The following is a 25,829-nucleotide window of genomic DNA, read 5'->3' as shown; positions in this document are numbered from 1 at the left end:
TTAGAAATACCGTATCAAATTTAAGAACCGAATTTTGAAAAAATTGTATTTTTTATATATATAAAAATGGATTTCTGTCTGTCTGTCTGATTCTTATACGCTCGGAAACTACTGAACCGATCAACATGAAAATTGGTATGTAGGGGGTTTTTGGGGCCGGGGAAGGTTTTCGTGATAGTTTGAGACCCCTCCCCCTCTCTAAGGGGGGGGCTGCCATACAAATGAAACACAAATTTCTGTATTACTCAGAAATTAGACAAGCAAACGAAACCAACGTTGGCAAGTGAAGGTTTTAGGGTACATTAAATGTTTCTATTGTAGTTAGATACTCTTCCCCCCTCTCTAAGGGGGGGCTGCCATACAAATGAAACACAAATTTCTACATTACTCGGAAATTAGTCAAGCAAACGAAACCAAAGTTGGCATGTGAAGGTTTTAGGGTGCATTAAATGTTTCTATGGTAGTTAGACACTCCTCTCCCCCCCCTAAGAGGGAGCTGCCATACAAATGAAACACAAATTTCTGCATTACTCGGGAATTAGTCAAACAAACGAAACCAGATTTGGCATGTGGAGGTTTTAAGGGGCAATAAATGTTTCTATAGTAGTTAGACACCCCTCATTAAAGGGGGGGCTGCCATACAAATGAAACACAAATTTCGGCATTAGTCAGAAATTAGTCAAGCAAACGAAACCAAAGTTGGCATGTGAAGGTTTCAGGGTGCAATAAATGTTTCTATAGTAGCTAGACACTCGTCCCACTCTCTAAGGGGGGGCTGCCATACAAATGATACACAAATTTCTACATTACTCGGAAATTAGTCAAGCAAATGAAACCAAAGTTAACATGTGAAGGTTTTAGGGTTTATAAAATGTTTCTATGGTGGTTAGACACTCCTGGTCTGCGAAACTAATGAAGCATAAATATCTACATAGCTCAAGAACTAATCAAGCAAACAGAACCAAAGTTAGCATGTAAAGGTTTTAGGGTGCAATAAATATTTCTATGGTGGATAGACACTCCTCCCACTCTCTAAGTGGGGGCTGCCATACAAATGAAACACAAATTTCCGTATAACTCGAAAACTAATCAAGTAAACGGAGCCAAATTTGGCATGTGAAGGTTTTAGGGGGCACGAAATGTTTCTATGATGAATAGACATTTCTTCCCTCTCGCTAAGGGGTAGCTGCCATACAAATAAAACACAAACTTCTGTATAACTTTTGGGTACGAGAAATGTTTCTATGATGGTATGACACCCCTCCTTCCTCTGGAATGTAGAGGAAGTCCCAAAAAAATAATACACATATTCATAATACACATATACATATTCCAACCAAACATGACAATTGAAAATTTTCGGAAAACTCTGAAAAAAAAATGAAAAAGTTCGAAAAATTCAATTCGCATATGTTCTACAATTACATATTGACAAGCGTTATTAGTCCATTTGTTGTTGGCGCTAACGAAATTGATCTTCGTGCGAAAGTGGAAATGGATTTTTAAACATGTGATAAAACATACTCCTATATCGTCTTTCATCTATGTATATATACACATATATATATATATATATATATATATATATCTATATATATATATATATATATATATATATATATATATATATATATATATATATATCTATATATATATATATATATATATATATATATATATATATATATATATATATATATATATATAAATGGAGTGATGTCCGTCTGTCTGTCTGATTCTTATAGACTCGGAAACTACTGAACCGATCGACATGAAAATTGGTATGTAGGGGTTTTTGGGGCCGGGGAAGGTTTTCGTGATATTTTGAGACCCCTCCCCCTCTCTAAGGGGGGGCTGCCATACAAATGAAACACAAATTTCTACATTACTCGGAAATTAACCAAGCAAACGAAACCAAAGTTGGCATGTGAAAGTTTTAGGGTGCAATAAATGTTTCTATGATGGTTAGACAGTCCTTCCCCCACTCAAAGGGGGGGCTGCCATACAAATAAAACACAAATTGTTGCATTACCCGAGAAGATTTTGCTTGAATATATATATATAAATATATATATATATATATATATATATATATATATATATATATATATATATATATATATATATATATATACATACATATATATACATACATATATATATATACATACATATATATACATACATATATATATATATATACATACATATATATACATACATATATATACATACATATATATACATACATATATATACATACATATATATATATACATACATATATATATATACATACATATATATATATACATACATATATATATATACATACATATATATATATACATACATATATATATATACATACATATATATATATATATATATATATATATATTTTTTTTTTTTTTTTTTTTCATGTGAGAAATGTGTTTTCTGACTTTTTTTCTTTAGGAATTTAATATTAAAAGGTAATTTTCAAGGGTAGATTAAAAGATCAATCAATGAATATTTTTGCGATTGAACCTATTAACGTGCGCTTAATAAGAAAACGTGGATGTGACAACGAAAAATAAATTTTGGGCGAGGCGAAGTTTGCCGGGTCAGCTAATTTTTTTATAAAAATTTCCTTTTGCAAAAAAATTAAGAAAAAAATTCTTGGCCTTTTTCAAAAAGTAGTTTTATTATTTTTTGGAGATTTCATGTATGTGAAATTGCTTAAATGACCAATATGTCTACATCCGACAATAGTTTGTTCGACGAACCCAACGAAATGTTTCACAATCCAGAGCTACTGTAAAATACTACCAGAAAACGCAAACATAATTGCCGGTTTCGATCTACAAACTACATTGAATGAAGAAGACGCCAACACAATATCACTTCCAGAGGCATGCTATATTACACGTCAAGATTTTTGAATATTGTGAAAAAATTATTAAAAAATTCGAATGGAATAAAATGACTGCACCCGTAAACTAAGGGACCGATAAATAAAATAAGCAGCAAGCAATAACCAGTGCTTTTTTTTGAAAAAAAAGTTAGAATCAAAAAACAAAAACTCTTACAGCACTTCGAATTCCACTCACCTAAGATAGTTCTGAACAAAATCCATATTTCCTTGGGCAGCCTCCCGCACAAGCCTATCAGCTGCCGACGTTCCGGATAACCCCGAAAGTGGCGTAATGTGGTGCTCATTCGTGCGCTGATTGCTCAAGTCCATCATACTGTTCGATCGTTCCGTCGCCGTTGCCTGCGATATCAGCGATCGTTCCAGTTTCACGCATTTGGGATTCACCGTCCACGCCAGTTCATCATCCAGCTGTTGGACTCTCAGATCACCATCGCCATAAATCTTGATGACCTTTCCCGATTTCCCCAACACGTTGTGCATCGTTTCAACCCACTCGCCGTGGCCCTTCTGCAGCTGCTGCATTTTCGCCGCATCCGTGATAAAGGTAACAATGTCCCCTACATTAAAACTATAGATTTTGATGAGGGCTGCCGGATGAAACGTCCAACGGTTCGCACACCCCTCGTACTGCACTCGGATGTCACCCTTGTCCGTGATCCGGTGTACAATGCCAATCTTCGAGAGGTATTCCGCCATCCGAGGATTCCAGCCTCCATGTCCCTGTTGTAGTCCCATGAGCCTTTCTTCCGGGATGGCTACCTGAACACGGTCACCGACATTGAAATGCGAGCGAATCGGCGGTGACACCGGCTGCTGCTCCTCTGGTTGACCTAAAAGATGACAAGAAAAACTATAACATCGACTTTACAGAATACACGAAGATTTCTAAATATACCTAACACAGGCATGTGATCTTTGTAGTAATATCCTCCAACGGCTGGCTGTACGTATCGCAGATCCACGTTTCCCTTATGTCCTAACCTGTATACGTTCGTCGATCCGGAAGCCCAGGACACGTTTGCTACGCTTCGACACGATTCGTTGTCCCAACCTCGAATTTCCATAACACGTCCAGTCTTGCTCGGCCCACCGTCCTGGTTATTCCATTCCCAGTCTGGTCCCCGTACGACACGTGCACCAACGAAGATACCTTTCAGCTGTGTCTTGATTGCTCCCTTCCGCGGCGGGACGCGAACACTGCAATGTTATAAAATGCAAGCGTTAAAAAAAACTGCAAACGAACATCCACAGCGCTGGTTTTATTTATTTTAGAAATCACTAGTTCACGGTAACGATTTTGAGCGAGAAAATCCTTCCCGGAGCCATCAAGTGCTTATAGCAACGGGGAACAACTAAAATGCGCAACAGTGCGAAACCGAAATGAACCGCAAAGCATTTCATTTCATGCCTGCAGATACCTCCGAAAAGTGATTGGAATTAATGGAAACAAGGGATCGTTTACCACTGTGTGTCCGTCACTCGCTTACCTGAACTTTCTTTTCCAACGGCTCCGAAACGAATATTCATCAAAATAAAATAAATGTAAACGGGCGCAGGTTCCAACGGAGCTGCTGCTGCTGATTCACAAAGGGAAATTCCACGAATAAAAACACACGCTCTCGGATGTGTAGCGGCGGCAATGTGCGCGGTTGAAGCTTAACATTATTACACAATAAACATCTCATTCAGACGTCGCCGAGAGTGACATTGAAATGATTTAGGTAGAGGTCCCATCATCCGAGTGTGATTTGTGGGAAATAAGGAGCTGTTGAATGGTTGAATATCTCATGCGCCACGCCAGTAGGAAGACAATTTTATAGTTAACAGTCGAACTAATTCAATAATTCCATATCGAATCTTCTAGGAAATAGCATTCGAACACATTCAAATTAAGATTTGATTGTACACTCAATGAAACAAGTCTCTTTTAGCAATTGAACGGACAATCCAGGTTCCAACATAATGATGATTTCAGAGTTGCAGTAAATCAATAGTTCACAGCGCTGCGTCAGGTTTATTTAGGATATTCAATAGGAACGGAAGATCACCGTGGTGATCAAGGACAATGATTCATCGCTATAATTGATAAATATGGCACGGCAGCGTGTTCCGTCATACTTTGCACCGCAAGTGACATGAGATAACAAAGTCACTCGCTTTTATGTTAGGTTATGGGTCTTAATGAATTAAGATTGGGAAAAGACAAAAAGAGAAGGCCTAAAAACCCCATATCTTCTCATTCATATGCAGAACATATCTACAGGAAAACTTGTATTGTGCGGTATATGAAAAGAAGCATATTTGACGAAGTTATGGTCCATTTAGTTTTTTTCGATGATTTATATGCATTTCAGTGCGAATAAAGCATATTTGCGTCTAAATTATCCACTTCTCAAATCATCCGACATGAAACTAATAGCACAACACAGCCACGCGCAACCGAAAAGGCAAACTGTCCCATCGCAAAGCAGGGAAACAAAAGGAAATCGAACGGTGAACAGCGTGGATTTGAGTTATTTTCTTGGGAGAAACTTTTTTTATGCGGTTCATCTACCGTACAAAAAAGTTTTTTTCAAATTGTGTACCGAACACGATTTTTTAAAGCTACTGGTGAAGTTTTGTACGATTTTTTTATGCGCCTTTTTTTGTGCGGTCCGCACAAAAAAAGGTTTGTCTGTATATATATTAGGGTGGCAGCGAAAATGGCCATGTCAAATTTCAAAACCCGACCGTGTACATTTGGTAATTGGCCCAAAAAAAAAATGATCTGTGCAAAATTTCAGCTCAATCGGACATGATTCAGGAGTGCCTAAAAGTTCTGATTTTTTTATACTGGAAAATCTTCCAAGGGGCAGTAAAGGAAATTTGGAAAATCGATTTTTTTTTCGATGCCAAATGACTTAAAAATGCATGAAACGTCGAGATCTAGTGTCATCTTGAAAAAAATGTTGGCCGAAAATCGACCTTTTGGGACTTAGCCTGAGTGCCAAAAAATCTAAACTTTGAGTGCTTTAAGGCACCCCTAAAACCTTTTCGATTGAACTGAAGCTTTGCACAGGTCATTTTTTTGGGCCAATAAACAAAATGGCGGTTTTCTAAATTCGTAGATTATTTTTTTCCATACCTTCATTGCCACATAGGCTAAGTCTCAGAAGGTCGTTTTTCAGGCAAAACTGTTTTGTTCGAGATGACACCAGATCTCGACATTTTATGCATTTTTAAGTCCTTTGGCATCGAAAAAAAAATCGGTTTCCAAAATTTCCTTCACTCCCCCCTTGGAAGATTTTCGAGTACCAAAAAAGCCTGTCATGGCTGCCATACAAATGAAGCATAAATTTCTGCATAATTCAAGAACTAATCAAGTAAACGGAACTACATCTGGCATGCGGAGTTTTTAGGGGACGAAAAACGTTTCTAAGGTGATTCAACACTCCTCCCACCTCTCTAAGGGGAGGCTGCCATACGAACTAATCAAGCAAATGGAAAAAAAATTGGCATATGACGGTTTCAGAGGGCAATAAATGTTTCTATGACGGTTTGACACTCCTCCTCCCTATCTGAAGGGCCATACAAATGAAACACAAATTTCTGCATAACTCAACAACTAATCATGCAAATGGAACCAAATTTTATATATGGAGGTTTTAGGGAGCAAAAAATATTTCTATTGTGGTTCGACAAACCTACTCCCTTTCTAAGGGAAAGGGGGCTGCCATACAAATGAAACACAAACTTCTGCATAACTTGAGAACTAATCAAGCAAATGGAGCCAAATTTGGGATGTGAGGATTTTTGGGTACGAGAAATGTTTCCATGATAGTATGACACTACTCCCTCCTTCGTAATGGAGAGGGGGTCCCATAAAAATATTACACATATTTATAATATTATATATAAATATTACACATATTGTATATATTCCAACCAAACATGACAATTGAAATTTTTTCCGCGTAAATTCGAAAGTCGCGATACTCTTTGAACAGATCTCTTATATCTTCTTGATGTATGCAAGTGATTGAAAAATCTTAAACGAGAATTGTGTCTGAAAATATTCTGATATTTTAATGACGAGTTTGGTAGAAGGAATTTTATAAAAAAAGGTAATTTATAGAGTCGATTAGAAGATCAATCAATGATCAGTTCTGCGATTGGACCCATAAACGTTCACTTAGCAAGAAAACGTGAATGGTTGAAGGTATTGATAACAAAAAATAAATTTTGGGTGGGACGAAATTTGCCGGGTCAGCTAGTATGAATATAAAAAGCAACATATTTTGAACACAACAAACATAAAAAAATAAATAAATAATAGGCGTCAATTGTGGTCAGATCATAAAAAAAATAAACTGAACTGGACCCTTGTCCATTGTTATCGCCGTTGTCAGTGGTTCATCCTATTCAGTTCTGTGAGTCTGTTTGAATGCGGACGCAGTAGAGCCGAAATCAAATTGAAAAAAGACTTCATTGAAACTTGACGACATGAAGTATTTCGGGGCTCAAGAAACAGAAAGTTCCGCTAGCGAAGCAATCGTTCAGGAGCGTCGATGTTAAATTGTTCTAATAATTCCGGTGCGTCAGCATTGAAAATTTTTGAAACAAACACAGTTTGATCAATACTACTTCTCTTCTCCAGTGTCTGCAGTTCCAGCAATCTGCATCGAGCTTCGTTTTGGGGAAGGTTCATCGGATCTCGCCACAGAAGACGTCGGAGGGTATATCCAACGAACTTCCTCTGTATTGCTTCGACTCTAGCGGTCCATTATGATCGGTATGGGCACCAAACTAGGGAATTAAATTCCAGAATCGATCGGACCAGAGTGCGTTATAGATACCGGAAGCAAAGTGGGTCGTTGAACTCTCGGGATATTTTAAAGATAAATCCCAACGGTTATCTTTAGAAATAATACCGTTGTAGTGTAATCGATAGGTGAATGCTGAGTCTAGGATGATGCCAAGATCACGAACTTGAGACATGATCGAGTGACTGTCCGTCAATTGCGTAATCATATTTCAACGGATTGGGCTTGCGATGGAATGTGATAACGTTGGATCTATGAGTACTTAGTGTTAGCATGTTCCGTGTACACCATTCAGTGGAACGATTCAGCAGCCGTTGTAAAGCGTAACAGTCCTCAATGCTCCTAATGAGCATGTAGATTTTGACTTCGTCTGCGTAAAACAGTCGATTGCCAGGTGGCAGTATGACAGAGAGCTCATCAATGAATATTGAAAATAGCAAGGGACTCATATTGCTCCCTTGTGGCACGCTAGATAGGTTCGAGAATTATTCCGAAGTTACCGACCCAATTCTAACAGTGAATCTACGATTTAAAAGGTATGGTATAAACCAGATGATAATATCCGCGGAGACACCTCCCTAATCGTTCCAACGGCATCCCATGGTCAACTCTATCGAAGGCTGATTTGAAGTCTGTGTAGACGGTGTCGACTTGAACACCAGCATCAACATTTTTATACAAAAAGAGGCGAACAGAACTAGGTTATTTCGTTCATAAGAATTTCAAAAACCTTGGAACAGTCACAAAGCGAAGTTATACCTCTGTAGTTCTCAACATTCTGTCGATCCCCTTTTTTAAACATGATTGACGTCTTCCAGCTTGTGGGAAAGCAGCGTTGTCCTCATGAAACATTAACCTTTTCCCGTACAATATCGAGTCTCACTCGTGGTGTACTTGCATAACATAGGGCGCTAGAACGCTCAGCAGAGTAGTGAAATCACTTGATGTGTGACGCATTGAATAATACGGGAAGGGGTTAAAGATGGCCGTGAGTGGAAAAACCAACTCATCACAACATTTTTTAATGATGTAGATAGGTATTCCATCAGGACTAGATATTGAACATTTCAATTTACTTATGACGAATTTCACTTGATTCGGTGTGATCTCGAAGTTTCCCAGATGGCACACATCTCTTAGTGTATCTCTACAAGCGTCCAAGATTTGGTATCCTGATGGAATCGTGTCTTTGAGCGCGCTTTAGAAGTGAGTTGCAAGCAATCTACATTTTTCTGCAGTTGAATTCACAACCTCGTTGCCCAGAAACATTTCCGCGGGCAACCCATTGTTATCCTTCCGTTTTGATTTCGCAAATTTCCAAAAGTGTCGAAGATGTCTGCGGATTCTAAGGAATGCCAATCAGTTTGGCGAGGGGCTTCTAGTAATCATTCAGAACTGGTTCGACGAAAGTCAAGTCCAGATGCATCCGCAATGTTTACATGAAAAACTAACACTCCTTCATAAAATAAACAGCAATTCCGCATGAGTTAAAACAAGTTTTTTAATCCGTTGGTCATTCTCAGTTCTCAAACAATCAAAACAACTTATTCAGCGTGCTTTCGACGAAGTTACGGCATGTGGAATGTTGTATCTCGCTTGCATATGTAGCTTATATGCTCGTTTAAACTTCTTAAAGCTCGAATACTGCCTGTTAGCCCATTCTTTATACGGCTACTCTCCATAAGCTCTCGATTATGTTTTGAACTGGTAAATAAGCAGTTCAATCAACCATGGTCTTCCGACTTTTGTGAAATGAAAGAGTTTTGTAGAAGCTGAAACTACTACGAGTATATGTGTTGATACAACGAAGACTTCGGATTTCCAGGGAAAGGATTCCAGAGCGGCTATCGCCATATATCATTCTGAAGTAAACCACAATAGATCAAACTAATGGTCACAGTGATTCAAAACTCCTACAGGAGAAGATCAAGATGATACCCTACGATAAATGGCAGCAATCGAGAGCCTGGATAACAAACTAGATACGAGTATGTAGGTTAGGGTGGCAGCAAAAATGGTCATGTCAAATTTCAAAAACCGTCCATGTACATATAGTTTATTGGCCCAAAAAAAGACCTGTGTAAAATTTCAGCTCAATCGGACATGATTTAGGGGTGCCTCGAAGCTCTCAAAGCTATGATTTATTTTTTCCACGAAAATCTTTGAAGGAAATTTCAAAAATCGTAATTTTTTTTTCGATGCCAAATGACTTATAAATGCATAAAACGTCGAGATCTGGTGTCATCTCGAAAGAAAATTTTTGGCCGAAAATCGACTTTTCGAGACTTAGCCAGAATGACCAAAAAATCGAAACTTTGAGTGCTTTGGGGCACCCCATAAATCATGTCCGATTGAGCTGAAATTTTGCACAGGTCATTTTTTTTAGCCAATAAACAAAATGTATATGGTCGGCTCTTTAAATTCGATAATAATATTTTTTCCATACCTTCAGTGCCTCTCACGCTAAGTCCCAAAGATCGCCGTTTTTTTTTTCGAGATGACACTAGATCTCGACGTTTTATGCATTTCAAGTCATTTGGCATTGAAAAAAAAATTTCGATTTTATCGTGAATTTCGAGGAACCTTATGTTTCCTTCTGTTGTTTACTTAGATAATAACTCAACAAAAAATAATATTAACAAAAATAGATATTTATTAGGACGACCGGTAAGTTCCTTCAGTTTTACAACAGATAGCGTAACTTGATTATTATTCCAGTGAATCAAATTTCCAGACATTCGTTGGAAAGCTACTGCCATTGTGCGTCTTTTTCATATGTCAAAAAGTTAAAGCGTGAACAACATAGTTTTTTGCCACTTCGAATATATCGTATCATCGAGAATGTTTTTGCGGGGAGTGTTACATCATTACTTCAATATGAAGAAAAAAGCTGCGGAAAGTCATCGCATTCTGGTGGAAGTTTATGGTGACCATGCTCCTCCATCTGACCGAACGTGTCAGACGTGGTTTGCACGGTTTAAGAGGTATTTTTGATTTGGAAGACGAAGAACATTCCGGACCTTTTTTGGCGGTTTGAGGATGAAGAATTGGAGACTTTACTCGATCAAGATCCGTCACAAACGCAACAAGAACTTGCAGATACACTTGGAGTAGCTCAGCAAACCATATCCGATCGTTTAAAAGCAATGGGAATGATCCGAAAGATAGGACTTTGGGTGCCGTACGCCACGAGACGTCGAACCGCATGTCGCGACCGCATGTCGCGAAACCGATCAAAACATACTTGGAAACGCTGAAATGGGAGGTCCTATCAGCCGTATTCTCCAGACATTGCTCCGTCCGATTACTACCATTCTCGATCGATGCAACATGGCCTGGATGACCAGCACTTCTCCAATTTTCATGATGTCAAAAATTGGATCGATTCGTGGTTAGCCGACAAACCGGCCAAGGTCATCACCGGCCACCGATCCGCAAAGGGATCCGTGAATCGCCAGAGAGATGGGAAAAAGTTGTGGCTAGCGATGGGCAATACTTTGAACATTAAATTTGTAACAATTTTTGCAGAATAAAGCATTAATTTTCGAAAAAAAAACGAAGAAACTTACTGGTACTCCCATTAATATTCATACTACGAATCTGATTGTGTTCAATAAATCTTTGTGTTGTCTTGCAAACTCATTTTCAAACTAACAGCGATCGAGAGTGTGTCAAAAAATCAAATATATATCAGTTTGCCCGACCGACCCAAGGATACTGTCGACTGCTACTACAATGATAGCCATACATTTAATGCATTCTAAACAGGAGAGATATGAATATATTTCTGTCTCAAAAGACAACGATTGAATGATGTCTTCATGACATTCGGAGCACTTGATTACGCACTCACAACTAATTCACTGGCACTTCTCCATGGCCCTTTAATTTGTGGGACAAACACAGATCCTCATTTGGAACGTTTCGACTCGTTATTGTCTCTCAGTAATCAAAACGCTAATACGAATCTAGCAATGTCACACACAGAACAAAATACACAACTCACCCGACAGAGTTTGCCGTCTGGTAGCGGATGAACGAGTGCTCTAAATCGTGAACATCATTCCCGTAGCATGTGGCACATAAATCATAGTTGGAGCAATCCGCACAGCGAAACCGTATACCCGCGATGCCCGGCTTGGTGCAACCGTCGCAGATGATGTTCGGGTGCTTCACACCTATCTGGGCGTTATCCACCACGATCAGATCGTATTGCTTCTGATAGCCGACTCGGTAATTAGTCCGATGACCCGAGTCCCAGTTCACTACCACTGTTTTCTCCGGCGAGTGCGTCGATCCGGAACGTCCTACTTCGCACAACGTTCCAACGTGTCCCTCACCGTCATCTGTGGAGAAGCGAGGAAAAGAGGCAACACCGTTACATTATGGTCACACTTTCACTTGGATTAAATTAATTTACAAAATCTAATATATGGGAACCAAAACAAATCCAAGATGGAGGTGGTAGAAATCCACAGAAACCGCGATTGATAGCGACGAGGACCGCCAACGAGGATGATGGCTACAGCGATGCGCGACCGATTTGCTCTACGGCACAAACTAGATTAACATCTCTCCCTTAAGTCAATTCTTTAGCGGCGTCTGCGGTGGCGGCTGCTGCTGCTGCCAACAATATTCTCGCTATATAGTAAATGAACCTAGCCCAGCTTCGTCTGCTACACGGAGGAGGATCCTCTATGTCGAACGGCGCGCGATTGGGGAATTCATTTCCTCCAACAATCAAGCGACGCGGTGTACCATGATGCATCGCGTTCTTCGTAGTCTTCGTGGCATCATAGCCGTCGTCGTCATCGGCACCCTTGCATGTTTCCTCCCATATACCCCCCGAATGCATGGTAGCCCATACAATGAAGCAAAACAAAACAAAAATAAAAAAGAACATCACTTCCTATCCCTTCTTTTTATGTTTTTTTTTTCATTCAACGTCACTGCCTAAGCCGCTTTAGAAGAGAGCGGAGCCGATGTTGAACTAATGTGCATATTTGATGCATCGATTTTATTGAATCGGCTGCAAGTCAACCCGAGAAAGCAATAGTTTTTCCTCATAATGCAGAGGAAATAATCGTCGGTCGTGTCATTGAAACCACATTTAAACAACAACTTCACCACAATGGTTGACATGGTCGGTGCATTATTTTAAAGGTACTTTCAAAACAATCCAAGGATGAATACATGAATAGCTTTTACTTTATGCATATTTTGTCGGTTTTAACCAGATTACCTCTTGGTTGAAGGAAGTTGGTTGAATGAGGGAGCTTTCAAAATGATTTTTGTACCGAAACACTCGACTGATTTTTCATCCGATAGATTAACTTTTAAAATCATTGTGTTATGTTATTTTTAGCAAAACATAAAGCTTCATACCACGCTTCCTTAGAATTTGAAATGAATCCGAGAATTGATGTTTTGACTCAATGGAATTATGAAACACGGGGCAGAACTGCATAAGACTTAAATTCATCCGCCAAGCTATGTTCTGTTTGAGTTTCATCCTGGTACATACTTTTGTTTGTTCACTCTTGTAGACACAATTAACGATGTGTATTTATGATAAAGCCGTAGCTCGCACGGTCATGGTCAATCACGGGCAATGATCAATATTACCAGATAATTATCAGTGATTATTTAGAACGACACTGATCCATATATATATATATCATTACATATCACTTTGGCAGGGTGACGCAGCGAATCACGAAAAAAGACTTGAAATCATTTGGATATTTGATAAGTATGATTTTATTCAATTTTATAATTTGTACAGCAGAAGATTTATGCAATTTGCTGTTCAACTTCAACATAATTGTCATCAATTCCACGAAAAATAAAGCACCGCTCTGATTCTGTTCAAATTGCGTGCATCGAAATTACGCGATTGTAAAATATTTGTTTGTGTTGTCTTGTCATATGAGAAACCAACAGTTGATGTCCACAATTTGTGTTTGACCTTCCGTAGTTTCGCATATGAAAATAATAGACATGTAGTATTGGGTGTCAGCAGTTATTTGAAGTAGTAAAAGCTGACGTATAAGTTCAATTTTTGTAAATATCTAAATAAACAGTTAATTGCAGACCCCCAGGTTGATGTTTCACAAAGAGTTATTTTTTTCGTTAGTTAGTTTTGTTTACAATAAAACCTGTTTTTGTGCGGTTTTTTTTGTGCGAATTTTTTTTGTGCGATTTTTTTTTGTGCGGTTTTCTGTTCTTGTGCGGTTTTATTGTGCGTTTTTTGTGTGGTGTATGAAAAAAAGCATATTTGACGATGTTATCGTCCATTTAGTTTTTTTCGATGGTTTATATGCATTTCAGTGCGAAATAAGCATATTTGCGTCTCAATTATTCATTTCTGAAATCATTCCCCTCCTCTCATCAAATGCTCTAAGTTTTTCTAAGTTTTTGCATGACATGATTCCTAACAGCAACACGTTTCGACATGCAACTAAAAGCACAAATCAGCCATGCGCAATCGAAAAGGCAAGGTGTCCCATCACAAAGCAGGGAAACAAAAGGAAATTGAACGGTGAACGGCGTAGATTTGAGTTTTTTTCTTGGGGAAAACTTTTTTTTATGCGGTCCCTATCTACCGCACAAAAAAAGGTTCTTCCAAAATGTGTACCGAACATGATTTTTTAAAGCTGCTGGTGCAGTTTTGTACGATTCATTTATGCCTGGTTTGCCTGTATTTTATTTATATAGTAGTAGGAAAGAAATATATTTATTTACATATTTATTCATTTATTTACTCAGTTATTTATTTATTTACTTATTTATTTATTTATTTATTCATCCATCTATTTATTCATTTATTTATGTATTTGCGCGGAAACAAGTGTTAGGTATAATGTCCAGCTAAAGCCAGCCCCAATAAACGAGGATCCAACATAGTCGACCAACGCAGCGAACGGCCGCAACGAAAACCAGTGAGCTCGAGCCAAATTGAGAATATTTATAATAAAGTACCTATACAAAAATTATATATTAAGTTCATTTATTGTGTGGCCGTCCAAACCGCGGATTTCTTTGTTTTTGTGTTAGGGTTTTCCAGTGTAAATCTTGTTTACCGCCATCCAAGAAAAATGTTTTAAAAGTCTCTTCCACCATTTTGTTGTGATCCGCGTCGTGAGTTAGTGTTTGAAGTTCCCTCAGAGATTCCTCAGCTAAACACAATAATCACTATCAACATTCGCAGGATTTCTCTTTACGACGAGGCGACGATTAGGCAGTGCCAAATCGCGTAATTTCAAGAAAATCGCGTTAAAAACACGTAAATAATCCAGTGTATATTTATTCCTTTTTAGAAATTGTTTCCGATTTTTTGTTTTATTGCGCTCGAAAACGAAAACGTTACGCTTGGTATATTAGGTTTTGAGCGTTAATACCACGTTTGTACAGCCGGGAAGAACGAAGTGATATGATAATCACTATGTTCGAAAGATAAAAGTTTATGTTTGTTACTCACTGATCCAAAAACTTGTTCCAATAGCTCAGAAGCTTGTTTGGAAGAAAACGATTGGAATCAAACGAATCAATAAATATGGGTGTCTACCTGAAAATCTTTCTCAGTCATGATTGTTCAGCAGTTGATGCATGTCATCGGTTGGCTGTCAACCTTATTTTCTATTTTCAGAACATGCACGTAGCAAGCATAGAACAGAGCTTGCTCTGACGGACAGAAGCAGTGTGGGGATGCTTCTCCTAGTACGGGGTTGACCCCTGTACTGGGTGGATAAGAGCATGGATCAGTACCTCTACGCCCAAATCCTAACGGATGTTATGCTGCCACACACCGAGTGGGAGATGCCCCTGATATAGCAGTTAATGCAGGATAACGATCCGAAGCACACCACCAAGACCGTCAGAAAGTGATTCCAGAATAGCAAAGTCGTGGAGTGGCCAGCGCAGTGAACCCTATAGAGAACCCATGGGAGATCGTGAAAAGGTCGGTGTATACGGAGAAGTCGAAGAATAAGCAGTAACTGTGGGATATAGGGTCCAAGCTTGTTGGTACGCCATACCGGTCACCACGTGCCAGAAGCTGGTGGAATCCATGCCGAACCGGGTGCGTGAAGGGATGCGTAACAAAGGTTACACGACCATGTACTAACCCCAGAAGCTTTTCACGGTATATATTTTTTTTTATTTTTTTACCATGAATTTTAAAACCGATCTTAATTTTTATCGCCTCATTTTAGTTGTTAAGTATGCTTAAAACGCATTTTTATGAATGGCTATTGTTTTAACTACAGATGTTATAAATTTCTTCGAACTATGCAAATACATTATGAAAATTAATAGATTAAAGTACTGGATTGGATTAATTTTTCTTAAAATTTTGTCACTTTCTTTTTTTGCTTGTAGTAGTCTTCATGTTTTGTCCGAAACTGTAAGTTAACACAAAATTAATAGAAACTTTGAAAAGAAATAAAACCATTTTTAAATAAGAATGAATGAATGAATATTGAAATTTTCGTTCATAATAAATATCCTATTCAAAAATGTGTCAAGTTTTCTACGAGGAATCTGAAATAGTTTTCTTTTTTGAAAATGGTTTAATAATGAGATTCTTGTAAGTGTATTGAAATAACTGTAATGCTGGTCTAGAATGACGAATTAAGTGTTTTAAGAACAGCAATCAATTATCTTTATTGAGTTAAAAAAAAACTTCAGAGATGGTAATCTGAGAGGGGGTTCACTTAATTCATTATTATGACCGGAGACACATTCGTTAATAAAACGACCTAACAACTGTTAGGCTTGATGGAGTGGTGTGTTGAGCTTTTATATTAATTTCCAAAGTGAAAAGAAATTGGGATGAAGAGAAGATTGTAAAAATCTTTTGCTAGGGTTTATCGCCACTAATGACCAAGACTTCTATGATAGAGACATTATGACCACACCTTTAGAATGGCAAATTTTGCAACAAAACGATGCATATTTGACCCAAATCGGACAATCCGAAGCACATGAAAAATAGTTTTGAATTTCACCCAAAAATAATGGATTACTTTTTCTCCAACCTACTATATACGAGGAAATTCCGCGTGGTGCTGAATCGAAAATAATATCTGGACAAAGACGAGACCGCAAAACGAACCGAACTCACTTGCGTGTTCTGCAGGAAATTTATCATTCACTAGCTGACCCGGCAAACTTCGTCCCGCCCAAAATTTATGTTTTTGTTATTAATATCTTCAAACATTCACGTTTTCTTATTAAGCGCACGTTCATGTGTCCAATCGCAGAGCTGTTCATTGATTAATCTTCTAATTGACTCTTTAAAATTACCTTTTACTATGAAATTCCTAGTACTTCTACTAAAACTCGTCACTATAATATAAGATTATTTTCAGACACAATTCTCGTTCAAGACTTTTCAATTACATTCAACATGTTTCTCCGTTACATGGAATAAATGTTTGATACATAAAATATGATAGAATAACGACAGCTCTAAATCGAACAATTCGTTCCTCGAGTTTTGCTCTTATCAACACATTCGGCGATCCATTTTTATTCATATAGATAGAAGCAGATATAGGAGAGTGTTTTATCACCTGAAGATCCATTTCCGGTTTCGAACAAAGATCAATTTCGTTAGCACAAACATCAAATGGACAAACAACATTTGGCACTATGTAATTGTAGAACATATGGGAATTTTCCGAATTTTTCAAATTTCCTTCAGAGTTTTCCGAGGGAAAATATGTTTTATTCGCTTCCATGAGATTGAAAATCGGTTTAGCAATTCAAACGTTACGAATTTTTCTGAATTGGTATATCCCGCAAAATCGACGACGATTTTCAGACTACCTTAATTCAGGATATGGTACAGATGAATTTCTTATTTACAAACGACTTGATACGTTGCTGTTTGTTGAGGTTAATAGGAAAAAAAGGTTATTAATGACTGTGATGAAACATGAGATTATTGGTTTGTTTTCATTCAGGGCAAATTATGCAACATTCGTAAAAAAGGCATAAGGGATAACTTTATATTGATTTCCATTATATATGAATGATCAATTATCATTGAAAGTTTTGCGTAATTCTACTTCAACTATGCGGTCGTTTCTCCAACAACCTTACAAATTTATTTCATGGAATCAGCAAAATACGTAATTTTTGAAATAGTCAGAACAAGGAGAATCCAAAAATATACAAATACTACCACTTCCAATTTATCTTAAATAATCTTCAATCTAATTTTGGCGGACTCCATTCAATTCTTTCTCTACATTTCAGCGACGGAAGGCGCCTCACACCCGCAACCTTTTTTAACTTGTTTTGCATATAGTTCGAATTTTCCCAGAGATATGAATAATCATTTATTGGTAATATTTTACCGACAACCAGACGGAAATAATACTCTCAAATTTAAAAGTCTATCATGTTACCCCCTCCTATCCTTGTTCCGTTTCCTTAGTCAGTTGGTTTGTTATAGTGATTCTACCAACTGAAGGCTGGGATTTGGTTTGTCTCTTGCTTCGAAGTATGCTTTTTATTCCTTGGAGGATTTGAAATCAAAAAAAAATGTACACAAAGAAAACCATATGCCGCGCGAACACACACACAATGCACACACACGCAAGCAAACATGGCTTGCCTTGGCTTGCCGCGGATATTAACATGCATTGGGATTTACCAGTGCGCTTCGAGGTTCATGAGTGGTGCTGCCTTATCCAAACATTATAACGATTACATGTCTCGCACATGTGGTTGACATAAAAATCACAGTCAATTCTTCTTTCGCTCACGCTGCTATTCTCGTGCCAGGGGAGTAGAGCATAACATACGGTGTTGGAACGAGCGACATAAGCAGCGGAGGAAAAAAAATCGGAAGACATTTCCGATGGCACGCGCCCTTTAGAATGTGTTAAAAATAAGATTTTTCATCACTATTTTTAGAGAGGTCACACAATCTCTCCCCGTCGTCTGGTTGTTGGAAATGCTGCTTTGTGGAAATGCCCGGCCGCTCTTCGTACACACATCAAATGACATATGCGGGTCGCGAAGTTTCCTTTGTTGCTGCCTCACAACAAGCTTTGGCGGGTTCAGAAATTGGTTGTCCCAATCCCAAGGGATGGCCTATTAACGATCTACCAAACAGTGCAGCACCGAACGAAAGAGTTCAAACATGTGTGCTAAACATGTAACAGACAGCAGCTTCAATCCCACCATCATCGGTCACCAGGGCGGTCGCGTCAGGAAATGTGGGGTAAATGACATCATCAGAATTCTGGGAATTTTCGGCTCTGATCGATTCCCATCCGCGTGTACTGAGAGGATATGAAGCCGCACATTTCGTTCTTATTTGGTTTTATATTTCTTGAATATGTTCACATAGAGGGAAATAGAAACAGCTGATTTGATGACATTTTGATTGCACAGAAGTAGATCGTGAAATTCGTGGAAACCAAAGAACACGCTCGCGAATCGAATGTTAAATGTGCATTTCGTTACCAGCTATGCGTTGTTTTCCTATTTTTAATCAAACGTTGCGTGTTGGTTTTAACTAACAGGCAGTCTGGTGTCATCGCCACAAAAAAGTTAATTGCAGACAGGAAGGATGCTCTGGAATCACGCAATTGAAATCAGCTGCTTTTGTGGAAAATCACGCTCAATTATTTGAAACTTATGGTACTTAAATTGCTTTTAAAGAATTGGATCTAACTTAACCCATTGTCCCTCTTCACTCTCCATTATTTGATACATCTTAATTCTATCTTTTTCATGGATTTATCAGTGAGTTCGAATCATATTTTTTGAAAATAATTCCAACCTGTCTTCTGTTTACACCTTAATATAAATTCATGACTGAAATTTACCAAAGGTGAGAATTGAGGTTGAGAATTGGAATTATCACTGTCAAAACAGTGAAACTAATTCTGTATGGGAGGCGTCCAACATTTTTCTCGTCAGTATTTTTACAATGATTGCGAGAATAGGGTCGCAAATGGTGAGTTGCCTGAGAGGTTTAAGTTCGAGATGAGCAGCTGTGCTTATTATGTAATGAATTGAGTTTTCCAAATTATTTCTGGAAACTTTCAAAACATTCCATTTCTTTCGTTAGATTCCAATTTTTTCCATATATCTCTTTTTACTTCTATCACATACCTCATCTATCTCTTCGTAATTCGCAATCTTTTTTCTTCTTTCTTCCATTCCTTATCTCTTTTTTCTTATCACCCTGTTTTTTCTCCTATTTTTTATTTTCATTTATTCCTTTTTTTTTTTTATCCCATTTATTTATTAGGCTCATTAGCATTTAGCTGTAACAGAGCCGGGTTTAATCGTGTACATGTACATATGTTTATGTTTCTATGAATTGTGAATTACACAGTAGTTAGTAGTTGCCATTTAGGCGTTAAGTTTTCTGTTCCATTACATTATGGTAAATTACACAGTAGTAGCCATTCAGGCGTAAGGGTATTCTTTCTGTTCATCCATTGTTCAGCAGACCGGACAGCGGAGACAGTTGATATTGATCATTGTTGAGTTATTTATAGAACAGCAGCCCGATGTTTCTTGCAGAGCAGAGCAGTTGTATGGATGAATCGATCTTTGTTCCACCGTGGATCGATTTCCATCGCTGATGATGGTTGCGTGGACGTAGTTATTCTATAACAACACAAAGATGGTCAATTGAGGGCCCTGAGTTTGAACTCACGATCGATCGCTTGGTAAGCGAACGCGTAACCAAGTGGCTACGAAGACCCCCATTTATTCCTTCTCTTCTCTTTTTTGTCTTCTTTATATCGTTTCTTCTCTTTATTCTCTTATAAATGTTTTACCTCGCTCTCTTCACTTTATTTTCACTGATTTTCATATTCCTCTCTTTTGTTTTGTTTTTTCCTCCATTTTGCTTTATTGTTAGGTCTGCATTTTTTATATTTTTTGTTTCTCTATTATCGTAAAACTATGTCCGTGTTTCTCGCTGATCTCATGATTTATTGTTCAATGTGCCTTATAGAACTTAAATCCGTGTTTTTTGTATTCCCTTCGAAATATCTTTCGGGAAAATAGAATTCAATGAAATTGATCTTCCAATAAATCTATTTTTTTCTCAACAAGCCGATTATAGTGTCACGCACTGTACGTTTGCCGAGTAAAGGGTGTGTCACATCAAATTGCATCACGGAAAAAACGCTGTACAAATTCGCCCAGTAGACCGATCCTTTTGAAAATTTTAGACAGTAAAATAAAAACTATTAAACAACTTTTGGCATTTTCTTTTTATTCATACTTCGAGCCCAAGCCCGTATGCTCGCACCTTCCTCTTTACCCCGTCCATAAGGTTCTGTACAACGTCAGGTTGTAGTTTTTTTTTGAACAGAAATCCATTATCTCTTGAAGTCCGCCTCCGATTTGACAACTTTTGGGTTCTTCCGGAGGGCCTGCTTCATAATCGCCCAATATTTCTCTATTGGGCGAAGCTCCAGCGCGTTGGGCGGGTTCATTTCCTTTGGCAGGAAGGTGACCCCGTTGGCTTCGTACCACTCCAACACGTCCTTTGAATAGTGGCACGAAGCGAGATCCGGCCAGAAGATGGTCGGGCCCTCGTGCTGCTTCAATAGTGGTAGTAAGCGCTTCTGTAGGCACTCCTTAAGGTAAACCTGCCCGTTTACCGTGCCGGTCATCACGAAGGGGGCGCTCCACTTTCCGCAAGAGCAGATCGCTTGCCACACCATGTACTTTTTGGCAAACTTGGATAGTTTCTGCTTGCGAATCTCCTCCGGAACGCTGAATTTGTCCTCTGCGGAGAAGAACAACAGGCCCGGCAGCTGACGAAAGTCCGCTTTGACGTAGGTTTCGTCGTCCATTACCAGGCAATGCGGCTTCGTCAGCATTTCGGTGTACAGCTTCCGGGCTCGCGTCTTCCCCACCATGTTTTGCCTTTCGTCGCGGTTAGGAGCCTTCTGAACCTTGTATGTACGCAGGCCCTCCCGCTGCTTGGTCCGCTGGACGAATGAACTTGACAAATTCAGCTTATTGGCGACATCCCGGACCGAACTTCTCAGATCACGTCTAAACTGCTTAACTACGCGCTTGTGATCTTTTTCACTGACGGAGCATCCATTTTTGCCCTTCTTCACCTTCCGGTCGACGGTTAGGTTCTCGAAGTATCGTTTTAGTACTCTGCTGACCGTGGATTGGACGATTCCCAGCATCTTACCGATGTCCCGATGTGACAACTCCGGATTCTCGAAATGAGTGCACAGGATTAATTCACGACGCTCTTTTTCGTTCGACGAGTTTTTTCCAAATCTACGAAAAATTGACAGTGAAGCATGGCCAACGTGAGCTATACACTCTTATCTGATTATAAGCGAAAGCTGAAGATATAATTCCTAAAAATTAAATTTCTACAGCGTTTTTTCCGTGATGCAATTTGATGTAACACACCCTTTATGTGCGATACGATGTGTTGAATAAATTTTCTGCACTTTGATTATCCACTAAAAATTGGTCCATGAAATAATATAAATTCCGGATTAATGGGCAGCAATGTATTTTTAATTAAGGACTTAGCTTTCTTCGCATTAGTTGGAAAATGCGAATTATCTTCTCTTAATAATACAGTACACTAGAGTTGCTTTTTACGCGGGAGATACGTGCCACGTAAACAAAAACCGCGTAAATTCCAAAATCCGCGTAAAACTAAACCAGGTAATTTTTAAAATCTCCTTAAAAATCTAACAAACAGTAAATTATTAGTTTCAAATGCAACCTATATTCTAACAATTGATTACCTGAATTCTTTGCATGCTACAATCATGCTATCTGTATCTTCTTCTATTTCTCAGCTACTAATTAGTGATACAATACAAACTAATTTCGTGAAAAGTCACATCAATTCGCATATTGATTTTTTACGCGGTTGATGCGTGCCGCGTAAAAAAAACGCGTAAATTCCAAAATCCACGTAAAAATAAACCGCGTAAAAAAGCCGCGTAAAATAAAACCGCGTAAAAAGCGACTTCAGTGTACTTTATTTATTATTATAGAGGAGTTTTTCAGATTAACCAGGAATAACCTCCAGGTACGATAAATAGGATAGAACACTACTCGCGATGAGTCACGATATGTATAGACAGTTCATTTTTTATAATAGAGAAGTTCTTTCAGTTGTCATCTCATAATGCTAAGAGGCGGAGGATATCCGCAGTGGTTTGAAATATGTTTGATTCGTTCAATCAAAAAATTCAAAAATTAATCTTGAATCTTAACTCTCTCCACGAGCAGTTATCCCTTGCATGATGGCCGAGTGGTTAGCGTCTCACATTATCATGCCGGGTGTTCGAGTTCGATTCCCGTTCTGGCCGGGGGATTTTTCGTCAGAGAAATTTCCTTCGACTTGCACTGTGGTCACGCGTATTCTAGAGCTTGCCACTCGGAATACATTCAAGGCGTGTTAAGGTGGCTTAAGAAATCTCAACTAAGTATTAATAAATGACGCTAGTTGATGCATACGTTGAGACGGCACAAGTTCCACAGGGAACGTTAACGCCATTCAAGAAGAACATAGAGAGAAGCGAAGTAAAAATGGTAGCGATAGAGAGAAAAGAAGAAAGAGATAGAGAGGAGAGAGAAAATGGGAGAGTGGGATAAAGAGAAAAGAACGACAAGACAGATAAGAGACTGAAAAGGCACAAAAGACAGACCAACAATAGAGAGAGAAAAAGAAGGCGAATAAAAAGAATAGAGAGGAAGGGGGGACGTAAAAGAAAAGAGAGAATAATTAAAAAAACGTGAAAAAGACGCAAAAAAATAGACAAGAGAAACGAAAGAAGTAGGGAAAACAATACGGAAGTACGAAACGGAAGACAATGAGGAATGAATAAGAAAAAGCAAGAAGAGAGAATGAGAAGAATTAAGGCAATAGAAAGAATGAAGGGACAGATAGAAAATAGGGTGAATGATGGAAAATTTGAAAAAAAAAGATACGAAGTGAAACAAAAGAGAGAAAAAGGAAAGACTAAACTGAAGAGGAAGAAAAGTGAGAATGGCGAGGCGACAAAAGTAAGCGTTGTGAAAGTAAGAAAACCGATATGATACATATAAAAGAGAGAGAGAGAGAGAGAGAGAAAAGGGAAGACAGAGATAAAGAGATATAAAAGAAAACTAATGAGATTGAAAAAAAGAGAAAAAGAAAAAAATGATTTCAAAGAAAGCGAAGAAAAAGTAAAGAAAGAATTGGACTCTTCTAAAAGTATCTGAAAATCATTTAAAAATGTCAAGTTCGCCCATCAAAATTCATATGGCCCTCTTCAACACACCCCTGTAACGCACTCTTGTTAGCGCTCGAGACTATATTGAAAAACAATTTTAGTTATGGAAATCATCTTCGATTTTTCCATTAAAAAGAAATGTATTCTTTATTTCATTATTAGCAAAAGAAATCGTTCGACGATGTGTTATTGTGGTGAAAAATACACAAATTGTTGGCTCACGGATCATTCTTTTTTTTCTCTTCATTTGAAAATCTTATAACTATCAGTTAATTCTTGCTTACTCTCTGATGTTCTATCAAAAATCTATAATGCTCAACGCCGTTTTTATCTTTGAAAAACGTGGACATCACCTGAAATGATAATCTTAAAAAATTAACTTAAAAATTTAACCTGAGGATATTTAACGAAAAAATGAAAGATTTTGAACGCCTATTTCTCTATCATTTCATGGTTAATCGCAGAGTTTCGATTGGAAATAATTCTACGCACATATTAGAATGAAGAAAATTATACTATTTTAACGAGTCGTGAAACAATTGAAAAATGTCAAGCATTATCAAAAAGAAAATCCCATGTTGAAAATGTTTATTGTAATTTCAATTTCAGTGTCGCTCTAGACAACGAGCAGTCAGCATAAGTTGAGCTTCAGAGTTACTACTCTAGTTACTACTAAAGTTACTTGGATACTAACCTGCTACTTTTTTTTTTGTTTAATTGAAAATACACTTCTGCAGGTAAAAGTTAGAAGGAAGGTTTTGAGATACAAATATAATATGCATTGTAAAACTTGTACACAAATCTCGTTCATGTATTCATGTATGTTTGTATTATTCAGAAGAAAACTGAACTTTTTTCTCTTTTCTATACTTCAGCAAAAATCTAATAACTTCTAGTTCTACGATCAGGAATTTATCGTAAAAGAAACGGCACTAAAAATTGATGGAGCGCGCATCGTTAAACTAAATAAATCATGAATATTTACTACCTATCATTTGCGCTCCCAGCGGCAAACGCCTGCGGCTTCAAATCAACACCTTCCGAGCCGGAGTGTAAATATGTCCTTACCCGAATAAAACATCCGCAATGCTGCTATTGATTTTTTAATGCCTACATTCTCGACTACTGCAAGCCAACCACCGCATGATATAGACTTCCGCCGTTGGAACATACCGGCAATACCCAGACGCAAAACCCATAAATTGCTGTCGAGGCTTAGCAAGAAAAGTGGCATGTCAGTCAGTCGGTCTGAAAATAATGTGTGCCGGCATATCGACTAATGATATTAGGATAATGATAATCGATGACGCCTACCACACTACAGCTTTCGCCGTCGAAGCCTAGCAACTGAAATTGCGAAGGAAAAAATCACGCACTTCTGGCTAAAACAAAAACACTCAGAATAAACATTTGCCGAGTGCTCGTATAATTGGGACCGTTACAATAGCATCGGAAGATGATACGTGCAATTAAGCAAATTGTGCTTGATTTATGCCATACACATGGCTACATTTCCGCATCATTTATCTACTGACAATTGCTCTGCACTGAAACACACATACAGACTAAAACATGTAGGACAACATTGGCGTCGTCCGCCTTGGGACCCGAGACCAAGTGGAGAAAATAAGAAACAATACAATCCAAACTTATAAAAAACAGGCTAAAAAACAATACTGAGATTTCTATGTTTTACTTTCATATGATTATGACTGTCTTGGATCTTTTTTCATATTCGAGCTCAAAGCAGATGTCATGATTAGGTTCATTTTAACCCGTACAATAGGGTGCCAATGGATGTATGGGAAAAAATCGACCCCAAAATTCAAAAAAGTTACCCTATACAAAATGTTCACCACC

The 25,829-nt window shown here is 38.1% G+C and overlaps 1 protein-coding gene across 3 annotated transcripts in view; it reads right to left on the bottom strand.

Annotated features, from left to right (window-relative positions):
* The window catches only part of LOC129777657 (E3 ubiquitin-protein ligase MIB2), a 95,894-nt gene that overhangs the window by 9,462 nt on the left and 60,603 nt on the right, over nucleotides 1-25,829 (bottom strand). The window contains exons 3-5 of one of the 3 annotated variants that reach the window (XM_055784057.1): nucleotides 11,726-12,065; nucleotides 3,813-4,114; nucleotides 3,093-3,747 (exon numbers count right to left, since the gene is read on the bottom strand). In XM_055784057.1, the coding sequence (XP_055640032.1) occupies nucleotides 3,093-3,747; nucleotides 3,813-4,114; nucleotides 11,726-12,065 (1,297 nt within the window). Of the gene's footprint in view, nucleotides 1-3,092; nucleotides 3,748-3,812; nucleotides 4,115-4,404; nucleotides 4,518-11,725; nucleotides 12,066-25,829 lie in introns of those variants that run through there. The other 2 variants (XM_055784059.1, XM_055784058.1) reach the window with 2 other exon arrangements.

This window comes from Toxorhynchites rutilus, chromosome 3, assembly GCF_029784135.1.
Source record: "Toxorhynchites rutilus septentrionalis strain SRP chromosome 3, ASM2978413v1, whole genome shotgun sequence".
NCBI lineage: Eukaryota > Metazoa > Arthropoda > Insecta > Diptera > Culicidae > Toxorhynchites > Toxorhynchites rutilus.
Note: the sequence above shows the minus strand (reverse complement) of the source record. Positions and strands in the feature narration are given on the sequence as shown.